Genomic DNA, 24,803 nt, shown 5'->3' with positions numbered 1-24,803 from the left:
TGCTTACGTCACATGTTGTTCTCTGAGACATGTTCAGGCATAAGGTATAATTCAAACCAGTAGGTATAGAACCAAGGTTTTGATGGTGGTGAACCCTTAGAAACAGAGTGCGAATCATACAATGACAATAGGAGGGGTTACGATTACAGGTAAGAACGATATATAAATGTATCGACCCCCCGCGACCTGTTATTTTTTACCTCTTTTGGGGAGGTCCAAACCCGCCCCCGTAATTCGAACCCTACAAACAGGACGGAAATCAGTGTGAAGGGGGATGTAAAAACGAGCAGCCGCCGTCAGGCCGGGATTTCTCTGGTTTTTACTTTATCTCTCTCTCTCACACACTCCCACAATATATTTAGAAAGTATATTTACAGTTTAACATGACTAATAGTTACATGTACAAAATCTGAATGGTTTCAGCCTAATACAGATTAAACAAAAAAGCATAATAAACGGAAGAAATACCTAACAAAACGAAACTTAACGAAACCCTTCTACCTCCTCCCCCCTCTTTTCTTGGACTGGTCGGTTCAGCCAAACGTATTCGACACCTGCTGGAGTCCGGTGGCCGTATTCTCACGTGTGCACTCCATGAAAACACGCCTCCCGGAAATTGACCTCAAAGGAAGAGTGATTAGTTGGGGTCCCAAAATAAAAGCACAACACAACAAAAAATTTGCGTAGGCCTACCTATATTACAAACTTAACACAGTTGTGGATGTGTGTATTTTTCACTTTAGTGAAGGGATGCTCTCCAATTTCTTCACAAACCACTTTTACAAAGTTACAAAAAATAATGTCCCATAAGATGCAAAAGTTTTACAGGCACAGATGGAACGTAACAACGCGATAGGTTGGGTCCATGTGCTCCGCCCATTTATCTCCAATAACGACAATGAGCGCCAATCAAGCCCCGTAAATTAAGCACTAAGACCATGGATCAAATCCCTGTGGATAAAGTTCCTCACCGGACAATGGCTACAGAAGGGCCGTTATGGAAAAAAGTGCAGTCATTTACGGGACGAATTCCATGGCCGAGGCACGGGCATCGCGCTGCAGCTATCCGGGAACTCATTATCGTCTTTGGAGGTGGAAACGAGGGGATAGCGGAGGATCTCCATGTTTACAACACTGGTATGCTAACTAGCTAGCACTGTACAGCTAGCTAGCCAGCTAGCTAACTACCTAACATTACTACTCCTCTGCAAGCTATCAAGGCTGGCGAGCCTACAGTGCAGCCAGGCAGGTATAGTTCCTTGAAAATTACATGCATTTTCATGCATCTACCAAACGGAGAACGTTATATGTTCAGCTAGAAAAAGCTAGCTAATGCAGTTAAGCATCTACCGGGTACAGTAACGCGTCAGACCACTAGCTGACCATCTACTAGCAAAACATTGAATTTTTTTCAAGAAATGTCTTTGACGTACAACTTCAGCATTATGGAGCTACCTTCCATCGCTAGCTGTCTTAGTTGTGAATGAACGCAACCCTTTGTTTCTCCCCAGTGTCCAAACAGTGGTTCCTGCCCGCGGTGAGAGGGGATATCCCACCCGGCTGTGCGGCCCATGGCTTCGCTTGCGAGGGGACGCGCGTCCTTGTCTTTGGGGGCATGTTGGAGTTTGGCAAATACAGCAACAGCGTGTATGAACTACAGGTGCAGTTTCACTCGCCCCTTTTGTTTCTAGTGTCTGAAGTAGCAAGTTCCCGAAGTTAATAACGATCTTTAAACCCCATGTTTGTCAGGCTAGCCGCTGGCTGTGGAAAAGACTGAAACCGAGGCCCCCTAGAAACGCTTTACCACCATGTCCCCGCATTGGGCACAGTTTCACCCTTTTTGGAAACAAGTGTTACATGTTTGGGGGATTGGCTAATGTCAGCGAGCACCCTAACCGCAATGTCATGAGGTAAGTTGGCCTCAGAAGGCTTTCATCTGTCAAATCAAGAAAGGTAATGGAACAGTGGTTAGAGTGCTTATGATTGTCGGTTTGAGGTGACATGCATGCAGCTGTGTGGTTCCCTTTTGTCTAGGTGCTGGGATTTCAGTCGTAACTATTTTCAGTTAGCAACTGAAGCCTGAAGTAACTCCCACGTAGAAAATTAACACTTAAAATATTTATAATGTAATGTATTCAATTAGCAGACGCTTTTAGCCAAAGCGACGAACGGTACAGTTTGGACTCTCCAGTCAAGTACTCTAACCACTGAGCTATACCCTCCCCTTTTATTAAATCTTTATTGAAATTGTATTCCACCGTAAGTGACTTTTCCTAGGTTGATGATGATCTCCTAATTACTCCCCCTCTCCACAGGTACTTGGATGACTTCTACGAGCTAGAGTTGCAGTCCGTGTCAGGAGTGAAGGGCTGGACCATTCCAGAGACCAAGGGGGGTGGCCCCTCGGCCAGGGAGTCCCACACATGCGTTGTGTACAGTGGAATGGGCTCTCCCAAACTCTACATCTATGGAGGAATGACTGGCCATCGGCTCAATGACCTCTGGCAGCTTGATTTGGGTAGGACTCATTGTTACACGCCAAAAAACATTGTTATTTTGTCCTAAACACTTCGGGGGATATAGTAGGTGTGTTGTACACCCACACAAACGTTTGTGTTGATTTTATTCCCTTCCCCTATCAGACTCCATGATCTGGTCCTGTCCCGAAACTAAAGGACCCAACCCACTACCGAGAAGCCTGCACTCTGCCAACCTGATAGATAACAAGTACTGGCTTTGTGTTGTTTTTTATCTTACATTTGCATTAAAGTGCAAATCGTATCACTGTTTATAAGCATGCTGTACATGACATGTTACCACAGTAACACTTACCGGCATGTCTGTGTGTATTTGTCATTGTGCGTATGTGTGTTTTAGGATGTATGTGTTTGGGGGATGGGTCCCTGTTGCAGAGTCTAAGGAGTCTGACGGTTCAGATGCTGAATGGGCCTGCAGTGGCTCCCTGTCTGCTCTGCACCTGGGTCAGTAGGGGGCGCCCTCTCACACGCCTTTCCCTGTTGTTCTCTCTCTCTCTCGGTCTCTGGCTTGCATTTTCTTCTTCTCTCTCTCTTGCACTCTCTCTGTATTTGTATGTCTCTCTACCTTTCCTGTCACACTTCACTTTAAAACGCACTTCACTTTAAAACACTCCCCCAGACACCATGACGTGGCAGAGCTTCAGTCCGGAGGAGTCAGCAGGCCAGCGGGAAGAGTCCCAGGCCGGCGGCCCCCGGTCCAGGGCCGGCCACTGTGCCGCCACCATCGGCTCCCGTCTCTACATCTGGAGCGGCCGAGACGGATACAGGAAGACCTGGAACAACCAGGTGTGCCGAAAGGACCTATGGTACCTGGAGACGGGTGAGGACAGGAGGCAGAGTTACTGCTTTACCGGTTGAACTATTAAACCACCATATCTTCCTTGAAAGACACGTCTGGAGCAAAGTGTTGTGAAACTGTAAACGCTCCGGGTTGCTCGCAAAACTGCAGTTGCTCGCGTGCGTGCATGCAGACACACAAATACACAAACAACACACACACGCCATATTGTATATTTTGTCATTTTAGGCTGCCTTTAAACATCTGGCTGTGGACAGCAGATGAAAAATAGCCTCTCTGGCGCACTTACAGTTTTGCTGTTGATCAGTGTGCATTGTAATAATGCACACATAATCCCTGAAATAAATGAGAGTAAAAAATTGTTTTTTTGCTGTCTTGTTCCAGAGCGCCCCACCACCCCTGTGGCCGTGTTGCTGGTCAAGTCCACCATCAGCATGCTCCATGTAGCCTGGCGCCCCCTACCTGCAGCAGAGTGCTACCTCCTCCAGCTCCAGCCCGTCTCCACCTCCAGCGCCCCTCCCGCTGGCTCCGCGGCCTGGCCCGCTGCCCCGCCCAGCACCGAGGACCAAGGGGGTCACTTACTGGAGCAGCCAGGTCAGGGGAAACAATATCGCCACTGCTTACTGGTTTACAGAGGGAGTCAGGTGGCTGAGCGGTGAGGGAATCGGGCTAGTAATCCGAAGGTTGCCAGTTCGATTCCCGGTCATGCCAACTGACGTTGTGTCCTTGGGCAAGGCACTTCACCCTACTTGCCTCGGGGGAATGTCCCTGTACTTACTGTAAGTCGCTCTGGATAAGAGTGTCTGCTAAATGACTAAATGTAAATGTACATCGATAACCACTTAGTAAAGGTTGAGGAACTCTTGTGGTTTTCTCCTCCCAGGTGCCCCTTCCATCCAGGCCCTGGATGAGGCCTCGGCAGGGGGCCCACAGGAGCACGACTCCTTCATGGAGGTGTCTGAGAGTGACCCCCAGGCAGGAGACCAGAGCGATGCAGCTGGAGACAGCCAGGGGGCAGCACTCACACAGCCCTGTACGTCTGCCACTAACTTGAACCAAAGATCTAAGAAACAAACGTTTAAAATACATTTTAAAAGAAGCATTTTGGAGATGTTACACACTGCCTGTAGAAGGCTGTAATTCGGGGTAGAATGAGAATTAACGATGTGTCTCGGACTTCCTAGTTTTTGTTTGGTTTTTACATGGCTCACCTTTGACCCTTGACCTGTGACTTCATGCCCTCTGTTTGTGACTAGCCTCGCTAGGACCTCCAGGCCGGGAGCTTGACCCCTCAGTGACCTCCAGGCCCCTGGACTCAGAGGAGGGCAGCGCACCCCAGTGCCAGTCAGGTAACATGGAGGACCAAACACACACACTAACCTCCAGTTACAAGAGACTTGAACTATCGTCAGGGTGTTCAGTGGTATTCTCTCCGTGGTAATGTTCTCTTCTCTGTCATCTGTAGCACCAAAAGACCCCAGTGACAACCCTTGCTCTGATCCCAGCTCTCACACAGACCAGGTAGGAGACACCACACACGGACACAAGCATCACAAGCCATTCAGCATCCAGTTAATTCAAACAAACGTTTTATAAAACAACAAAAAAATGCCATTGTGTTGAAGTCTCTCCTGTTTTGCTGGTCTGTGCAGGTTCCTGGGGAGAAGCCGGAGGACTTGAGGTGGTACGATGTGGGCGTGTTTAAATCCCTCTTCTGTGAAGTCACCCAGTACTACCTGCCTGAGGATGACCAGGGCGCTGCCTCCAACAGCCAGCCCAGCAACACTCAAGAGGTAGGTCGCCGTGGAAACGCTGCCGTGTCACACGGTGAATATCGGCAGTTCTGTGTACTTGGGCTTGGATCCAATCGAGTCATCACAGAACATTTATTCGTTGTGTTATCGACCTTTTTTTGAACTTGGGGCTTTTTGAGGAAACATGTCACTCCTATCCTCTTTTCCTCCCTCACCTTTCCTTCTCCATATCTCTTTCTCAACCTCCAACATCTCCTACACCTCTTCACTTCCACCTGTCTTCTGCTTCCTCTCCTCTACCTGTTCTCTTCCTCTCTACCTGCTTCCTCTCCTCTACCTGTTCTCTTCCTCTCTACCTGCTTCCTCTCCTCTACCTGTTCTCTTCCTCTCTACCTCCTCCCTCTCTCCGGGAGCAGCTGCCGGGGCCCCAGGACTACGAGGGTAGAACGGCCCAGCCCCTGGCTCCTGGCCTCACCTACAGGTTCAGGGTGGCTGGCACCAACAGCTGTGGCCAGGGAGACTTCAGCCCCTCCAGCGAGTTCAAGACCTGCCAGCCAGGTTTCCCTGGAGCGCCCTCTGCTGTCAAGATCACCAAGGTGCAGCATTACCTTTCAGCACTACAATATTAACGAAATATGCTGGAATTGTAGTTATTTGACTCTATGGTTTTAAACTGTAGGCAGAGGTGTCTTCCAGCCTACACGCATGTTCATCCAGACCACGTTCCCTCCGTTAAGGAACATAAATGGGTTTTAGACAACAACCACATATCTTGTAGGTGGACCCTAAACCCAACGAGATGTTGACCCTCTCGTCGCCCCTCCTCCCCCAGGCTAACGACTCCGTCCACATCACCTGGGAGTCCCCGTCGTCCCCCTCCGGCAGGATCCTGGAGTACTCCATGTACCTGGCCGTGAAGAAGAGCCGGCCCAGCTCTAGCGAGCGGCCGACCCAGCTGGCCTTCATCAGGATCTACCGTGGCACCAAGACCTTCTGCACCGTCAGCCCCGCTCACCTGGCCAACGCTGACATCGACTGCTCCGCCCCCAACCGGCCCGCCGTCGTGTTCCGCATCGCGGCCAAGAACGAGCAGGGCTACGGCCCCGCCACGCAGATCCGCTGGCTGCAGGGTAGGGGACTGTGTGTGTGTGTCAGCAGTGTGTGTGTGTGTGTATTTGTTGGCGCTGTGTGTGTGTGTGTGTGTGTGTGTTGGCAGTGTGTGTGGTGTGTAACCCTGGTCCTGTCTCCTGTCAGACATGGTGAAGCAGGGAGCTTCGTCCTCGAGACCAGACAGCCCTGCTGAGCCTGAAGAGCAGGATACTGCTGACAGGTGAGCCCAGACACCCTGTTCCTCCCAGCCCAGACACCCTGTTCCTCCCAGCCCAGACACCCTGTTCCTCCCAGCCCAGACACCCTGTTCCTCCCAGCCCAGACGCCCTGTTCCTCCCAGCCCAGACACCTGTTTTTTACTGCTATGTCCACATATGGTGTTAGTATGTTGTGTTTACAGTCACAGCATCTCTCTTCCACAACTTGTTATGTAGCACGAGGGTCCTGGATGAATGTTGTTTAGTTTCTTTGTGTACTATAGGTATGTGATGAAATGACAGATTAACAAACCAAACTGTTTCAAAATCGGTTGAAATTTGAGCAAGTCATGGTAATTTAAGAAGTACATGTAGCATCAACACAATGTTATGGGTGAGCGAGTTGACTGTAGCAAGATGGCCGCCATGTGCGGACGTTCGACTCCGTTGTCCGGCAACGCGAACGAGACATCTACCCTTTATATATATCTATGGTAATAACCACTTGACTGCCATTGCTCTCCGTCTCGGCAGCTCCAGCTGAACACACAGGAAGGTACAAGATGCTCGCCTGGATACAGGAGAGACAACAAGGTGTCGCTCAAAACCATCAACAAGTCCTGAATACGAGTGCTGTAGGATACCTCATTCTGTTGATTTTTAATTTATTTTTATATATATATATATTGCTATTGTACATAGTTGTTGTATAGTTGTTGTTGGTATTATTTTCATTGTTTTGAGCCAACTGAAATGTTGTTATTATTTTCATTGTTTTGGGCCAACTGAAATATTGTTTTGTTTAAGTAAAAGCTTTTTACTTAAAAAGTTTGCTTGCTGGATTTTGTTTGTTTGTTATTCCAGTGCATTACGCTGGGCCAATTTTGAGTTGATGTTGATTTTATGAACAAGCCATTGGTGTAGTGAGTGATTCCTGTGCAAAAATACTCTTATAAAGAGTTAAATGTGCCTTAATGCATAAAATGGGCATAGATGAGTGTTTCCATTGTCAGTTGCGTTCTCAAAAGTTACACAGGATGCCTGTCATTAGTTTTCAGTTTGGTTGTTTTTATGGATTCAGGGAAAGGGAGAAGAAATTAGTTTTGTGTTCAGAGTTGTAGTTCATTAATATCTTAACATTATTTGACACGGTATTATGTGATTACTGTACTAATTTCAGTCATGGCATAATAAGTTCTGTTTAAGCCACTTCATCCAAGTCACCCATTTCAGTACATTTGTAAATGTATGGCTGTTGGCATAGTCATCTGCTCTGTTATATTTTATCATACTGAGAAGTAAAGTTGCGTGTCTGCATGTCTGTTACAACTTCATATGTGCTCCATCTCATTACAATTATACTTCTGACCGGGGAATCTCATGGTTAGAGTTTTTTATGCTGACAGACACTAGAGTGGCTTCAGTTTTCATGTGTTTGATACAATCTAATCTTATCAGAAATATTAAAAAAGGATTGTTACTCAGTGAGTATGTGCTCTAGACTAATTTCGCCTTTCCCATTATGATCCCTGTGCAGGAGAGAATTGTGTTTTAGCACTTCTGTTTTGTCGTAAGGTCGTAAGGATGCGTGACATCTGAATGATTGTAATTTGTGTATTTAAATATTTTTGCCGCTTCGCAGTGCAGTAAAAAGGGGAGAAGAGAATTCATTGAGTATATGTCGACATTTCATATTTTAATGAAAAATAAACACATTTGTCACGGTATCTGTGAGTTTGACTTGTCTACTGAAAATCAGGAGTATATTGTGAGTGTCATAGCCTAACTTGAACTGAATGGAGCTGTAAAGTCCTATGTTTGATGGGGGGGGTGAATAAGCCAAGGAATATGTTTTATGCTTTAACACCAAAGCGCGTGGGTGTGTTCTTGAATGTGTGCATGTGAAACCCCGACTCGTCACGGTTGTATATCTGTCGGGGGAACAGAGTCATCAGTTTCCGTAGTGTAGTGGTTATCACGTTCGCCTCACACGCGAAAGGTCCCCGGTTCGAAACCGGGCGGAAACATAGTTTTCGTATTTCATCCCTCTACTTTTCCTGAAGAGGCACCTTGACACAATGCGGCAGGGATGGATATATAGGGGGTCGAATGTCTAACCCCGCGCTGTAACACTTCTGATTGGACTGCCATTCCTTTCACTATAACCATTGTTGCTGCCTTTTTTGTACTGGTCCATGTCGACAAATAAGAGTATTATGTACCTAGCTCTAGCAAGTGCTATTTTAGCCATTCCCATCCCAGTCCTAGTTTGTGTGCTTGATTATCGTTGATTGACTTTAAATAGAAAATTAATGGAGGTAAATAGCTCCTCAGGGGGGCGGGGCCATCCTCTGACACCCCTTGCCCATTGGTATAGTGTTACTGCTTCCTGACTTTCTGCCCCTCCCTCATTCCTGTGTTAACCCTGCCTAGATAAATGATGCAATAATGATTAGACAATAACCTTGTTTGTGATTTTGTCAGTGACAGTGGTATTTAAACTGTTGGTAACTAGATGGTTATGAATATGTGATTATTTGTGATTAATTAGGGAAGTTAATTTGATAACACTTATTTCCTGTCTCCACAGGGTTGGGATGGGTTGCCAATACCAGGATGCTGGCACAAGGTATGTACAGCTAAATAATTAAAATCTAGTTTGTAAAAATAGATCTAGTCTATAATATATTTAATTTCCTATTAAAAAACCATTATCAATTTATCAGAATCATCAGTTTCCGTAGTGTAGTGGTTATCACGTTCGCCTAACACGCGAAAGGTCCCCGGTTCGAGACCGGGCGGAAACATGTTTTTTTTTCCACCCACCCCTCCCTTTTTCCTGAGTCTTAGGCAAGATAAGGCAGTGTTGAAAAGTCCACTATTGACATGCAATAAAATGTATTGTTCATAGATAGATATGAAGAGAGAAATATTGCGTGAAAGGTCCCTGGTTCGAGACCGGGCAGCAACATGTTTTTTTCATTTCACCCACCCCTCCCTCTATGGGTGTCTATGGGAAAGTTGGAACAGCGCCACCAGAGGCCGTTAAGAATATTACACCCGTAGAGTTAAGGACTACCATAGAGAATGAATGGGAAAAGTTAAGGTTAACCATATTCGGCTCCCGAAAAATGGCCTGCCTAACATGCGAAAAGTTCCTGATGACTTCTACATAATTAACTTGTTACAAGGAAGATCATCTTCCGTCCTGTGGTGCTCCCTCTCCTGCATGCTGACATGACCTTCCAGCATGACAGTGCCACCAGCCAGCGAAAGGTCCCCGGTTTGAAACCGGGCGGAAACATGTTTTCTTCTGGAAAAAAGCATTCATTCACTTATTAGCATTCTGTTCTCTTTTAGGGCCTGGTATGTTACTTGATCGCTGTCAATATAATTATGTTAAGATAGACAACAATTATACATAAATCTTCCACTAGTTCTTCTTAACATTTTGCAACAGTATATTTGGTCAATGTGTATCTTTGCTCTAACCTTTCTCATCTTTCAGTGATGATGACCAACCCTACAAAATGTTCAGTTTTGTAATTCATGGAGTTACGCATGAAAGGGTTAACTACAGTTAGGGAGGAAGGTGGCACACCAAGACTCCTTCTCCAATCAACTAATACGTATCAGCCCAGTAAAGCACGGAAGAATGCGACCAAACTAGGGTTGTTAATGTTTGGTAGTAAATATGACGCACCACGCATTCAAGCTACTTTTAATATGAGAAATGTGTAGCTTATCATATACCAAGATATTCAACATGTCAAACTGTACTGTATACATGGGCAGGAATATGTGTAATAATGTTTAGTTGTATAATACCAATATATTGTTTTTTGCCTCTATATCCTGATGGCATATCCTCCATAATATATATATATATATATTTTTTTTTTTACCAAAATGTGATTTATTGTTCAGTTGGATGTTTTTATTTCAAATGTAAGCATTTCAATACAATAACAGCATATACGGACATATTCATGAAATGTATTGGTATGTTTTTTAATGTTAACATTTTATGTAGCCACTACACTGTAGAAACTGTAAAAGTTTAAAATCTACATATTTGTACAAATATACTTTGTAGCTGTTCGATTTTGACAGCAAACTACACGCTCAGGTACTCCAGGGCATATACATATATATGTCTATGCTCCAGGGGGCGCATCTGTGTTTCGACGTCACCAGAAGAAGAAGGTATTTCCCGTCATCCCCCGCGCACTTGTAGTTCGGATTAGCTCCAGTCGGTAGCAATAAGTCAAGGAGTTTCCGACAGGTAGGACGTTTTCCGATTTCCAAGAAAACTGTATTATTTACTTCAACCGTATGGCATTGCAATATCCAGACCACTACGGTACGTTAATTGCATCCAGAGACAGTAACTAGATAGCTAGGCTGATTTTGCTCAATATAACCGGGTAGTCAGCTATCGTTCGCTACTAGTAGCCAGCTGGTATTGAACAGCAGGGGTGAAAGCGCCAATTTTAAAAACAAAGTAATGTAGCTACAAGTAGCCTATTAGTTACTTGACAAAGCGCAAAGAAGGGACTTGTGTGTTCGCTAGAGAGATGCTGTTCATTAGGACTAACTGTTAAGTTACTGTAGCAGTGTTTGCTAGCCAGCGTTATGGGGTAGGCTACCTCAAATGTGTAGTTAGCTGTAAGAGATGTTGTTGACCATAGAATTGCGTTAGTTACACCATCCTAGTTGTACTATTTAACTAGTCAGCGCAGACGCTGTACTACTCGCTAAATAAAGCCAAAGGGTTCAAAGGGTAAGAGGTTTATAGTCTCAGCCAGGCACACTGCTGCTGGCTTGTCAGCGAGCTAGTGTTAACGTTTTCCTTTAAGTGTCTGGCATGTGAAATGCGGTGCTCTGCAATCAAGCGTAATCACCCAGTGGCTCCCAGACCGTATCCACAACAGAGAGGGTTGAGAAATCACTTGAGACATGGCTTTCTCGTTAGGCATTTTGCTAAGCGGTTTGGAATGGCAAACAGAAGTGGCTGGGGAACTCGGGGCTGCCATGGTAACCATGATGTTGGTTAATTTATCAGTGCCACTGAGCTCAATTCTTAAAACATAATCTTTTCTGTGTCCCACCTTCAATCGGAGCAGTCCACAGCTTGTCTTTCCTCGAAGTTGGTTAGATTTAACTGAATTTTAGACCAACGGAGTAAATCCAACTGTCCATAATTTTTTTAATAATGGAGTCATTGCCTGATGATAAGACTGACATTTTTATTTTGCTACCTTGGTCTTAAACTGTATTTCTCTCTCTCCCTGTCTCTCTCCCTCCCTCCACTGGCTCTATCACACAGGTGTGAGATGAACGCCCTTGCCCAGTCCGCCCTCCTGCTCCCCAGCCTGGACAGTGGGGTGGGGAAGCCTGCAGGGCTGGGGGGCTCAGAGATGGAGCTCCAGAAGATGCTGATTGATGAGAGGATGAGGTGTGAAAACCACAAGACCAATTACCAGGCCCTGAAGGCTGAACACACCAGGTAATGTTGAGAGAAAGTGTGTGTGTAGATGTACTGTATAAGTATAGGGGTTTATTTATGACCCTGTGTGTGTGTGTGTGTGTAGGAAAATTATTTTTATTCACTCCGAAGGTTGTACGGCATATGATTGCCGTTTACCACGCCATTCTCGCTCATGATTGCTTGGGTGAGTTTGTTTCCATCCACTGTCCCTCCCCTCCCAGGCTGCAGGATGAGTTTACACGGGGGCAGAGTGAACTGAAGCGTCTGCTGAGTGACAAGCAGGCGAGCCAGGAGAGGCTGCAGCTGCTCCTGGCCGAGCTGAGAGGAGAACTGCTGGACAAGACCAGGGAGCTGGAAGAGCTGCGTGTACAGGTGCTGGGGCTGGGCTGCTGTGTGTGTGTGTGTGTGTAGCACAGTCTGTATATTCTTTAACCGTGTGTGTGTGCAGTTTGTATATTCTCACTGTGTGTGTGCGTTTAGCACAATCTGTATATTCTTTAACCGTGTGTGTGTGCAGTTTGTATATCCTCACTGTGTGTGTGTGTGTGTGTGTGTGTGTGTGTGCTTTAACAGGTGCTGACCCCTCAGAGGTTGGAGCTGTTGAGAGCTCAGGTGCAGCAGGAGATGGAAGCTCCAGTCAGAGAACGCTTCAACAGGCTAGAGGAGGTTGGCTCTACGACTCCCTGCAGGGGTCTCAGTACGCTGTCAACTCACTCACAACTGCCCTCTCTGCTTTAACAGCTCAAGACCCCCTCCCCTCCCTCCCCCTTGGTTCTCTCCCCCTTGGTTCTCTCCCCCTTGGTTCTCTCCCCCTTGGTTCTCTCCCCCTTGGTTCTCTCCCCCTTGGTTCTCTCCCCCTGTCTGTGCTGCAGGAGACTGAGAAGTACAGGTCCGAGTACAACAAGCTGAGGTATGACTACACCTTCCTTAGGTCTGAGTTTGACCACCAGAGGGAGGAGAGCGCTCGCATCCTGGAAGAGACCAAGATCCGCTTTGACGCTGAGGTGTGTGTGTGTGTGTGTGTGTTGAATAGTAGGAGGTGTGTGTTGTGATATCATTGCTTATATTTGTGTGTGCTTAATATTAGTAGGTTTGTGTGTAGTGGTGTACTTATATTGTGTGTGTGTGTTGTCTTTGCCAGGTATCAGGGCTGGAGCGTGACAGGGAGGACCTGGTGGCCCAGGTCCAGGGTCCGGACCCGTCTCGTGATGGGAAGCGGGTGGAGGTGCTGCTGAGAGACAAGGCCCAGCTCCACCTGAGGATGAAGGGCCTGGAGGCCGAGGTGGCCGAGCTCCGCGCCCAGAGAGACAACTCTGGCCAACAGGCTGAAAACGTGCAGCGAATCCAGGTCCGCCAGCTATGCGAGTCCCAGGCTGCGGTCAAGGCCCTGGAGGTGAGAAGTTTGTTGTGACGCATTTAGTTTGAGATTGGTGTTAATTTGGTTGTTGTTGTAGCAGGTCCGATGTAACTGGTTAATAGAAATATTAGCTATATCTCTGAGCAGTATTACAATGCAGTAAGAATACATTTAATTATTTTAAGTAATACAGTCTTTTGCTATTGTGTGTGTGTGTGTGTGTGTGCGCCTGTGTGTGTGCCTGTGTGTGTGTTGTGTGTGTGTATGTGCGTGTGTGTGTGTGCGCCTGTGTGTGTGTTGTGTGTGTGTGTGCCTGTGTGTGTGTGTGTGTGCGCCTGTGTGTGTGTGTGTGTGCCTGTGTGTGTGTGTGTGTGTGCGCCTGTGTGTGTGTTGTGTGTGTGTATGTGCCTGTGTATGTGCCTGTGTATGTGCCTGTGTGTGTGTGCCAGGCGGAGAGGCAGTCTCTGCGTCTGCAGCTGGAGCGTCTGGAGAGCGAGCTGCAGCTCAGCCACGAGCAGAACACCCTGCTGACCTCACGACTCCACAAGGCAGAGCGAGAGGTCAACTCCCTCACCAGCCAGGTCAGGACAGGCTGAACGCGCGCGTGTGTGTGTGAGCGCCTTCAGGCTTCTGTGTGTAGAGTTGTGTGTGTGTGTGTGTCTGTGCGTGTGTGTTTAATACTAGGCCCCGTGTGTGTAGTCGTGTGTTTGTTCACGCTGAGTTTGGCTGTCCTTGGTTGAGGTGGAGGGCATGAGACACTCTCACAAGCTGGATGTGTCCAACGTGAAGCTGGAGTGTGCCCGGGCGAGAGGGGAGGTGGAGAGAGAGAGAGACGCCCTGCAGGGACAGATGGAGGGTGTGTAAACAACCTGGTTCTACTTCGGAGAGGATTCAAAAGTGCATGTTTTTTTTTTTTTATTGAGTATGACTGAGAACTGGTGTGCTTGTCCTCATTACACACACACCTCTCTCTCTCTCTACCCCTCCCGCTCTCTCTCTCTCAGGGCTGCAGTCTGATGTGGAGGTGTTGAAGGGGACGGTGGAGCGACAGAAGGAGCTGCAGGTGGAGAGAGAGAGGGAGGCGGTCAGGAGGGTGCAGGCCGCCAGGGAGGAGGAGTTCCACAAAACTGCAGCTCTACACGAGGAGAAGTGAGGACACCCTTCTGAAACCACTCTCTCCTCCTCTCCATCACTCTCTCCTCCTCTCCATCACTCTCTCCTCCTCTCCATCACTCTCTCCTCCTCTCCATCACTCTCTCCTCCTCTCCATCACTCTCTCCTCCTCTCCATCACTCTCTCCTCCTCTCCATCACTCTCTCCTCCTCTCCATCACTCTCTCCTCCTCTCTATCACTCACTCTCTCTCCTCTCCATCACTTACTCCCTTCTCCTCTCTATCACTCACTCTCTCTCCTCTCTATCACTCACTCTCCTCCTCTCTATCACTCACACACTCTCTCTCCTCTCTATCACTCACTCTCCTCCTCTATCACTCACTCTCCTCCTCTCTATCACTCACTCTCCTCCTCTCTATCACTCACTCTCTCTCCTCTCTATCACTCACTCTCCTCCTCTCTATCACTCACTCTCTCTCCTCTCTCACTCACTCTCCTCCTCTCTATCACTCACTCTCTCTCCTCTCTATCACACTCTCTCACTCTCTCTCCTCTCTATCACACTGTCTCCTCCTCTCCATCACTCACTCCTTCCTCCTCTCTATCACTCACTCTCTCCTCCTCTCCATCACTCACTCCCTCCTCCTCTCTATCACTCACGCTCTCCATCTACACGCTCTGAGGTCAGTTGTGTGTGTGTGTGTCAGGTTGGAGCTGGAGAATCGCTTGGCCGAGCTGGAACAGCAGAGGGCGCTGCAGGAAGCTTCTGAGCGCGCCCTGAAGGAGGAGTGGGAGGAGCGTCTCCGTGGCGCCCAGCAGGGGGAGGAGTCAGTCCGTAAGGAAGTGCAGAGCCTGAGGTCAGCAGACGAGGATAGACACGTTCTAGAGTGTTCTAGAGAGCTGTGTGTGTTGATTCTCAGAACCAAGCTGCAGCAGCATGTGTGTGTGTGTGTGTGTGTGTGTGTGTGTGTGTGTGTGTGTGTGTGTGTGTGTGTGTGTGTGTGTGTGTGTGTGTGTGTGTGTGTGTGTGTGTGTGTGTGTGTGTGTGTGTGTGTGTGTGTGTGTGTGTGTGTGTGTGTGTGTTGCGCCTCAGGACCAGGCTGCAGCAGCAGGCATCTCAGCTGGAGGAGCAGGAGAGACTGAGGAGTGAGAACACTGACCTCAGACAGGTACTAACACTCCCAGGTCCTCCAGCACCACACAGACGCCACACCCTGGTCTCCTGCACTGGGACGTGGCTAGCTGACTCCAAGATGTCAATACACCCTGGTTAACTGAAGTCAAACTCAAACTGATCCCAAATCTTTGTTGTCCATACTTACCAAGAGGTGACATAATCTCGAGCTTCGACCTTGGGCTTGTCTGTGAGTGTGCTGTGTTGTGGCCCTCACAGCAGAACCAGGACCTGGAGGTGCAGCTGACCACGCTGGCCCACAGCGAGGGAGAGCTCCAGGAGGGCAGCCAGCGCCTCAGGGACACCCTGGAGAGGGTCCGCGAGGAGCTGCGTAACGCCCGGAGCCAGGCTGAGAGGAGCCAGCACGAGGCTGAGAGGTTAGACCTCCACCTCCTCCACCTCCACCCCTGTAGCAACCTCCAACATCAGACCACTACAAGAGAGACTGTCCTGTCTTTAAGTTAACCCCCTCCTCTCCCTCCCTTCCTCCCCCTCCCTCTCTCCTTCTTTCCCTCCCCCTCTCCTTCTTTCTCACTCCCTCTCCTCCTTCCCCTCCCTCCCTCTCCTCCCCCTCCTCCCTCCCTGTGCTGTGCAGGCTGGTTGAGGAGCGCAGGGTGGAGTGGTTGGAGGAGAAACACAAGCTTCAGGAGCGGGAGGCGGAGCTGCAGGAGAAGTACAGCCAGGCCAAGGAGAAGCTGCAGAGGGCAGCTCTGGCCCAGAAGAAGGTAGCGCTGTTCAGGAGATTCTCTTTTTTGCCGTTTTCAAGTTGGCGGTGCGCTCTTTTAGTTACCTTATACCTACATCAGTTTCCCCCTGTCCACTTCCTTCACTTTCCTTTTCTGCTGTGATTCATGTCTTATAAAGCACATAGAAGCAATTATTCTCACTTTGACTGTGTATATGTGCGCCTGGTTGTGTGCGTGTGTGTGTGTGTGTGTGTGTGTGTGTGTGTGTGTGTGTCTGCGTTGGTGGGTGTGTGTGTGTGTGTGTTGTAGAGGAAGACTCTGACAGAGAACAAGGAGAAGAGGTATCAGGATAAGATCCAGCTGCTGGAGGCCAAGATGGCAGAGCTGGAACTGCTGACCAGCACAGCCACCAAGTACACATCACCTCCCTCCACTACACACACATCACCTCCCTCCACTACACACACATCACCTCCCTCCACTACACACACATCACCTCCCTCCACTACACACACATCACCTCCCTCGACTACACACACATCACCTCCCTCCACTACACACACATCACCTCCCTCCACTACACACACATCACCTCCCTCCACTACACACACATCACCTCCCTCCACTACACACACATCACCTCCCTCCACTACACACACATCACCTCCCTCGACTACACACACATCACCTCCCTCCACTACACACACATCACCTCCCTCCACTACACACACATCACCTCCCTCGACTACACACACATCACCTCCCTCGACTACACACACATCACCTCCCTCCACTACACACACATCACCTCCCTCGACTACACACACATCACCTCCCTCCACTACACACACATCACCTCCCTCGACTACACACACATCACCTCCCTCGACTACACACACATCACCTCCCTCGACTACACACACATCGCCTCCCTCGACTACACACACATCGCCTCCCTCGACTACACACACATCACCTCCCTCGACTACACACACATCACCTCCCTCCACTACACACACATCACCTCCCTCCACTACACACACATCACCTCCCTCGACTACACACACATCACCTCTCTCGACTACACACACATCACCTCCCTCCACTACACACACATCACCTCCCTCCACTACACACACATCACCTCCCTCCACTACACACACATCACCTCCCTCCACTACACACACATCACCTCCCTCGACTACACACACATCACCTCTCTCGACTACACACACATCACCTCCCTCCACTACACACACATCACCTCCCTCCACTACACACACATCACCTCCCTCCACTACACACACATCACCTCCCTCCACTACACACACATCACCTCCCTCGACCACACACACATCACCTCCCTCCACTACACACACATCACCTCCCTCCACTACACACACATCACCTCCCTCCACTACACACACATCACCTCCCTCCACTACACACACATCACCTCCCTCCACTACACACACATCACCTCCCTCCACTACACACACATCACCTCCCTCCACTACACACACATCACCTCCCTCCACTACACACACATCACCTCCCTCCACTACACACACATCACCTCCCTCCACTACACACACATCACCTCCCTCCACTACACACACATCACCTCCCTCCACTACACACACATCACCTCCCTCCACTACACACACATCACCTCCCTCCACTACACACACATCACCTCCCTACACTACACACACATCACCTCCCTCGACCACACAGACATCACCTCCCTCCACTTCACACACATCACCTCCCTCCACTACACACACATCACCTCCCTCGACTACACACACATCACCTCCCTCCACTACACACACATCACCTCCCTCCACTACACACACATCACCTCCCTCCACTACACACACATCACCTCCCTCCACTACACACACATCACCTCCCTCCACTACACACACATCACCTCCCTACACTACACACACATCACCTCCCTCGACCACACACACATCACCTCCCTCGACAACACACACATCACCTCCCTCGACAACACACACATCACCTCCCTCCACTACACACACATCACCTCCCTCCACTAAACACACACACATCACCTCCCTCGACTACACACACATCACCTCCCTACACTACACACACATCGCCTCCCTACACTACACACACATCGCCTCCCTACACTACACACACATCGCCTCCCTACACTACACACACATCGCCTCCCTCGACTACACACACATCGCCTCCCTCGACTACACACACATCGCCTCCCTCGACTACACACACATCGCCTCCCTCGACTACACACACATCGCCTCCCTCGACTACACACACATCGCCTCCCTCCACTACACACACATCACCTCCCTCGACTACACACACATCACCTCCCTCGACTACACACACATCACCTCCCTACACTACACACACATCACCTCCCTCCACTACACACACTAGGGATGCTCATAATTAACCGTTAACCGTCAATACGAATGTTTACCGGTTAATACTATCGGTTAAACAGTGTTGCCAATTTAGCGACAGTGTTGCTAGATATAGCTACTTTTCACCTTCACTAGTGACAAAAAAAAGTATTATCTAGCGACTAGCGACAAATTGAAGACTGCTGCTTTGGAAATCTGTTTTTGGTTGTTGAGCAGCAGGAAAGTAACTGTAATTGTACTTCCGTGTTATAGCCGCCAATCATGTAGGGACAGCTAGCGGCAGCGCTCTCAGATTCAAGTGTTTTCAATTGTTTGTGTTGTGGTGTTGTGTATGCAGCTATTTAAAAATCAACTCCTTATGGGGAAAATAATAATAATTCACTCTACATTTTTTATTTTGTCGGATAACGGTTAATAGTCTTTAACGAGCGTCGGTTATCGGTCAAATTTTTTATACAAAAATGAGCATCCCTAGCTCACACATCACAACCTTGCTGCTAAGAACTTTACTAACGCTAATATGAAAGGCTATTTCAATTTTTTCCCAAACCTGATTAGTACACTTAGAACCATTAACAACGTTATGACGACTAAACTGACGGCGTTGAGATGTTTGTGAATTCTCCGCTTCTCCTCAGGCGTCCGTCGTACTCCGAGGAGCATGCGGCGCTCAACCGCCGTCTGAAGGAGCTCCAGCGAAGACACGGGGAATTCCATCGCCTTTTATTGGGCAACCAGATGACCTCCACCCCCGGCCCCACCCTCCTGACCTCCACCCACGGCCCCGTCCTCATCCCAGGTTCCGAGGAGACCTTTCTCAGCCTCCAGGTCGGTAGAACCAGCCAGTGCCTGTACCTGAGGCTATTCAGACACCAAAGTGTAAAGTATACAGCAGGTGTTAGAAAAAAGTGAACCGACCACACATCTCTTGTGGCTGTAGGATAGCTTGACAGCTTTTCTAAACCAACATCTGTGGTTTCAGCAGAAACTGTAAGACTTTTCTCCTGTAACACCTGCCTCGCTCCCTCCCTCTCTCCATCCTCCTCCCTCTCTCCCTCTCTCCTCCCCCCTCCCCTCCTCCCCAGGAGGAGCAGCACCAGAGAGACCTGTGTCTGCTGCGCCGCAGGCTGGAGGAGCTGGAGTGCAGCCAGCAGCAGCAGCTGGAGGACATGGAGGCCACGGAGAGAAGAGACAGGAGCCCAGGACCGTCAGAGCCACACCTTGAACTCTGACCCCTGACCCCTGAGAAGAGACAGGAGCCCAGGACCGTCAGAGCCACACCTTGAACTCTGACCCCTGACCCCTGAGAAGAGACAGGAGCCCAGGACCGTCAGAGCCACACCTTGAACTCTGACCCCTGAGAAGAGACAGGAGCCCAGGACTGCCAGAGCCACACCTTGAACTCTGACCCCTGAGAAGAGACAGGAGCCCAGGACTGCCAGAGCCACACCTTGAACTCTGACCCCTGACCTGCTGACCCCCAGGCTTTATATCACGGATTGGCATTGGGGGTTATTCCTCGCCTCCAAACTAAGATTTGATGTTTCTTGATTTTAATGTAATCACTGACATTAACTTTATTCTATTTTTATTAGTTTTATTGGCACATGCATTACATCAGCACACAGGAAATTGTTTTGTAGATGTTTACATGTATTTGTCAATGTCTTTGTCTGAAATCGATATGATGGACAAACAGTGTCTTACTCAGGTTTTAAAATGGCTTTCGAAAGGATGTTTGTATCAAATGTGTTATCATATTAATGGGGTGAGACTTAAACAATGGTTTTACTACAGTTTTTTGTACTTCTGTTTTGTACTTAAATGTAATATGATAAAATACATCAAATGTGTGTTGCTTCTTCTTACATATTTGATTGGACTAGAGGTTGTGCGCTGGAGCAGAGATGACAAAAGTACACACATCCTTCACTCAAGAAGTACAGATACTCATGTTTAAAAAGACTGGTTAATGTTGAAGCACTGATGAGTTAAAGTAGCCATGTAGAAATGGAAGGAACCGTGTGATAAGTAGCTTTGTTTTGTTTACATACAGATGTGGTGTAGAGAACCAGCTCAACGCTACATACCCAGCTGTCCCTAACCCCAACCCCGCTTCTCCCCCACCTCTGCTGGGTTGTTCAGGTATGTTTGTGAAGGTCAGACTGGGGAGCGAACAGCTGAAGAAGGAACTGAAGCTGGTTAACTGTTCAGGCATCGCAGGACCCCCCACGTTCGACCTGTAAGTCTGTAAAAAAAAAAATATATACAGTACCAGTGAAATGTTAAGACACTTTTTTGACTGGTACTGTATTTGTTAGCCTTTTTCAGTGACAGTTAGAGACAGACAGGAAATGTATGGGAGAGAGTTTGTAAACAAACAGATTGACGTTGTGGTCCCCGATCCTCAGGTGTTCCAGGTGTGTATCAGCCGGCTGTAGCTGGAGGAACCAGAACTGCTCCTGGACACCACATCCAGCGCACACACACCTCACACAGGTAGGATACACACCAGATCAGCATCACCATGGCGGCCAGTGTTTCACACACACACGCACGCACACACACACCCTCATGCTTCACACCTTGTAAGTGTGACTAAAGGAACCATAGCTTATAAGTGTCAGTCCGAGGTTCTGCTTCTGTTCCTCTGTTTCACCATCGGTCTCTGACTTCCTTGCCCAGGAGCCGGTGTGCCAGATGGATCAGCCAGGTCAGCTGCTCAGCACTAAAACATATACAGACATACAGAATATAAGGCAGATGGAAGGAAGATGCATAGATACATACAGATGTGGTGTAGAGAACCAGCTCAACGCTACATACCCAGCTGTCCCTAACCCCAACCCCGCTTCTCCCCCACCTCTGCTGGGTTGTTCAGGTATGTTTGTGAAGGTCAAACTGGGGAGCGAACAGCTGAAGAAGGAACTGAAGCTGGTTAACTGTTCAGGCATCACGGGTGTTGCGGAAATCAGTTTGCAGTCAGAACAGCAAAGTGGGGCTCCCCTGGCACTGCTGGTTGTACATGTCTTTCTTGTGATACTATTCATCGTTTCAGGTAAGACTTACCTCAGCTTGGCTTCTGCGTTGAGTAATTATGCACACACTTCTTCAGGGTTGATTTAGATAGATATTTGGTTTGTTTGTGTGTGTAGGGATACAGGGATGTTTAAATTCAGTGTGTGTGTGTGTGTGTGTTTGTGTGTCCAGGCGTGGTGTGTGTTTATTGGAACGAGCAGAGAATAACAGCCCAGATGACCGAACGTTTGGAGTTGTTGGAAAGAGACATTGGACAGGAAATCAGACAAGGTGTTGGAAATATTTTTTTGTTATTATGCAAGCTATTATGCTGAAAAGAATGCTGTTGTGAAAGGATATGTCATATAATCTTATGCAGAAGGGGAAATTCAATTCCGGTGTGCAGAGGCGAAACGCATCGTGTAAAGACGGACACTCACTTTGTTAAAATTCCTAGCTGAACAAGGACACCGGGCCAGACAAATTGGCTTATTACTCCACCAAATTGGACTCTGTGGCTAGGGCGCTACCTCCATGTGTACAAGCAGTAGGCCTCTATGGCTGCTCTCCAAAGCAGTGTAGCCATATAGCTCGAGAGATGTACTACACGTAATCCCTCCACTCTGGTACCAGTAGCCACTGATGGAGATTCACATGACTGCCTAGCCGATATCTCAGAAAAGGTGCTACTGAGAGCTGATTTAAAAGATACATAAAACCACAAAGATCTCATACTTGTGCTTTTGGAAGCCATCCAGTAACCACTGAAAGTATCTATATGCAGGGTTCTCAAGCCTCACACATTGACTGCGAGACATGCATTTCAACCAGTTCACACTGGTTGAAACGCATAATATCCTTTTGTGACTTTAGTAACTCAAACATACATTTAAGTATAAGGCTTAAGGCTTGTTTTTGTTTTTTGTTTTTTTTATAATGCAAGCAGAGAATAAATATTAGGCTACATAGATTTAAAAGCATACATTTGTTGCTGCCCATTTACAACTCAAAATACTAAGAGTGAAATGTAGAATGAAACAGTTGTCTTCTCATTTCCCCTGCAAGAGGGAATGGTGATCGGCTATAGCAGCCTCATAGTTGAATCAAAACAAAAAAACAGCCTGTCCTTTTTACAGGCTGTTTATTTTCTATTTACAATATACAGCAATTGCATTTTGAGCTCTTGTTACTGTAGTAGTCACAGTATACAAATATAATAGTATATTAAATATTAATTTAGGCCGAATTATACGTCAAATTATTACTCTCCCCCTCCCCCCCTTCCTCGCTCCCTCCCTCCCTCGCTCCCTCCCTCCCTCCCATCCTCCTCCCTCTCTCCATCCTCCTCCCTCCCTCTCTCCCCCTCCCTCTCTCCCTCCTCCCTCTCTCCATCCTCCTCCCTCTCTCCATCCTCCTCCCTCCCATCGTCCTCCCTCTCTCCGTCCTCCTCCCTCTCTTCATCCTCCCTCTCTCCATCCTCCTCCCTCTCTCCATCCTCCTCTCTCCTCCCTCTCTCCATCCTCCTCCCTCCCATCGTCCTCCCTCTCTCCGTCATCCTCCCTCTCTCCATCCTCCTCCCTCTCTCCATCCTCCCTCTCTCCATCCTCCTCCCTCTCTCCATCCTCCTCTCTCCTCCCTCTCTCCATCCTCCTCCCTCCCATCGTCCTCCCTCTGTCCGTCCTCCTCCCTCTCTTCATCCTCCCTCTCTCCATCCTCCTCCCTCTCTCCATACTCCTCCCTCCCTCTCTCCTCCCCTCTCCCCAGGAGGAGCAGCACCAGAGAGACCTGTGTCTGCTGCGCCGCAGGCTGGAGGAGCTGGAGGCCATGGAGAGAAGAGACAGGAGCCCAGGACCGCCAGAGCCACACCTTGAACTCTGACCCCTGACCCCTGAGAAGAGACAGGAGCCCAGGACCGCAAGAACCACACCTTGAACTCTGACCCCTGACCCGCTGACCCCCAGGCTTTATATCACAGACTGGCATTGGGGGTTATTCCTTGCCTCCAAAATAAGATTTGATGTTTCTTGATTTTAATGTAATCACTGACATTAACTTTAATATATGGGAAGAAAAAAAATATTGTCACATGAATTACATCATCACACAGGAAATTGATTTGTAGATGTTTACATGTATTCCTCTGTATTTGTCAATGTCTTTGTCTGAAATCAATTTGATGGCCAAACAGTGTCTTACTTAAACTGGCTTTCGAAAGGATGTTTGTATCAAATGTTTTATAATATTAATGGGGTGAGACTTAAACAATGGTTTTAATAGTTTTTTGTACTTCTAATTTGTGTTTTGTACTTAAATTTAATATGATAAAATACACCAAATATCTGTCGCTTCTTCTTACATATTTGACTGGACTAGAGGTTGTGCGCTGGTGCAGAGATGGTAAGAAAGTACAGATATTTGTTTAAAATATTTGCAAGGAGTGAAAGTAAAAAGTTGTCCGAGGCCTACAGTAACCTAATATGTAGTTATTTCCCATCTCTGCACTGGAAGTAGATTTAGATTAAAAATAATTAACACACAGCCCTCAATTTGTGTTCATAGGTGGTCATATTGGACACAGTATAGTCTGCCAGATTCAAACCCAGCTGAGCCGGGAGATCACAAACAAGAAGTGTTTTCCCCTAGCCTGACGTTGTCATACTCATAATTCTAGTCAGAATATGAGTCTGATACCGCTCCGTTGGGCTGTGAGTATGGGGCGTGTTTCAACCGAACCCGGAAAAAAATGCCTCTTCACTCAATTGGATAGACCTACAACCAATCAGAGCAACGTAGTATGTTGTTTGTTGAAAACGAATTCAACCCAAGCGCTCTTTGGTGATGTGGTTGATTACGTTTCTGTTGATCATCTGTCCATCATCGTATAAAGCCCGCCCTGACAATTTGATTGGTCCGAACAGCTCTTGTTCGGACATACTTTTTCCCCAACCCAGCGACCCCAGACCCAACTTCCCGACCAAATTTTTTTGTGGGCGGGCTAAGTTTGGCTGGCACCCAGGCTAGTTTTCCCCGAAGTGGAAAGGATTTCGGCTGCTGTACATTTTCTACCTGAAGATGGCGCTCAAAGTGAATAAACGAACAAACATCAAGCCAGTTCGATTTTTCGACTGGATTCTATT

At 47.9% G+C, this 24,803-nt stretch overlaps 2 protein-coding genes, 1 long non-coding RNA gene and 2 other non-coding genes across 8 annotated transcripts; all 5 read left to right on the top strand.

Annotated features, from left to right (window-relative positions):
- Positions 1–847: 847 nt before the first annotated feature.
- On the top strand, positions 848–8,118 carry hcfc2 (host cell factor C2). The gene is made up of 16 exons (XM_062483427.1): positions 848–1,137; positions 1,512–1,660; positions 1,750–1,910; positions 2,316–2,518; positions 2,643–2,727; positions 2,878–2,981; positions 3,157–3,357; positions 3,721–3,930; positions 4,220–4,369; positions 4,593–4,685; positions 4,802–4,857; positions 4,989–5,129; positions 5,507–5,686; positions 5,923–6,220; positions 6,345–6,420; positions 6,932–8,118. Exons 1-16 carry the CDS (start codon positions 939–941, stop codon positions 6,939–6,941), a joined length of 2,316 nt encoding a protein of 771 aa, XP_062339411.1. The 5' UTR covers positions 848–938; the 3' UTR covers positions 6,942–8,118.
- A 233-nt stretch (positions 8,119–8,351) lies between these two features.
- trnav-cac (transfer RNA valine (anticodon CAC)) lies at positions 8,352–8,424 on the top strand. Its single transcript has one exon. It is a non-coding gene; the product is annotated as a tRNA-Val (tRNA).
- A 707-nt stretch (positions 8,425–9,131) lies between these two features.
- trnav-aac (transfer RNA valine (anticodon AAC)) lies at positions 9,132–9,204 on the top strand. The gene has a single exon. It is a non-coding gene; the product is annotated as a tRNA-Val (tRNA).
- Positions 9,205–10,565: 1,361 nt separating this feature from the next.
- cep83 (centrosomal protein 83) lies at positions 10,566–23,748 on the top strand. 4 transcript variants are annotated; one of them, XM_062483468.1, is made up of 17 exons: positions 10,566–10,682; positions 11,727–11,906; positions 12,110–12,260; positions 12,462–12,554; positions 12,761–12,892; positions 13,030–13,281; positions 13,695–13,826; positions 13,987–14,101; positions 14,250–14,394; positions 15,067–15,216; positions 15,453–15,528; positions 15,753–15,910; positions 16,129–16,258; positions 16,529–16,632; positions 19,287–19,476; positions 19,734–19,868; positions 23,594–23,748. In XM_062483468.1, the coding sequence occupies exons 2-17, from the start codon at positions 11,734–11,736 to the stop codon at positions 23,603–23,605; spliced, it is 2,148 nt and encodes a 715-aa protein (XP_062339452.1). In that variant the 5' UTR covers positions 10,566–10,682; positions 11,727–11,733; the 3' UTR covers positions 23,606–23,748. The 4 variants fall into 4 exon arrangements, with proteins under 4 accessions (XP_062339452.1, XP_062339451.1, XP_062339450.1 ...); XM_062483467.1 differs by lacking the exon at positions 23,594–23,748 and adding an exon at positions 20,099–20,447; XM_062483466.1 differs by lacking the exon at positions 23,594–23,748 and having other exon boundaries at positions 19,734–20,447.
- On the top strand, positions 20,792–21,363 carry LOC134037631 (uncharacterized). Its single transcript, XR_009932553.1, has 3 exons — positions 20,792–20,890; positions 21,060–21,147; positions 21,334–21,363. It is a non-coding gene; the product is annotated as an uncharacterized LOC134037631 (long non-coding RNA).
- Positions 23,749–24,803: the final 1,055 nt, after the last annotated feature.

This window comes from Osmerus eperlanus, chromosome 17, assembly GCF_963692335.1.
Source record: "Osmerus eperlanus chromosome 17, fOsmEpe2.1, whole genome shotgun sequence".
In the NCBI taxonomy this organism is placed as follows: domain Eukaryota; kingdom Metazoa; phylum Chordata; class Actinopteri; order Osmeriformes; family Osmeridae; genus Osmerus; species Osmerus eperlanus.
This window is presented reverse-complemented; position numbering and strand designations above follow the sequence as displayed.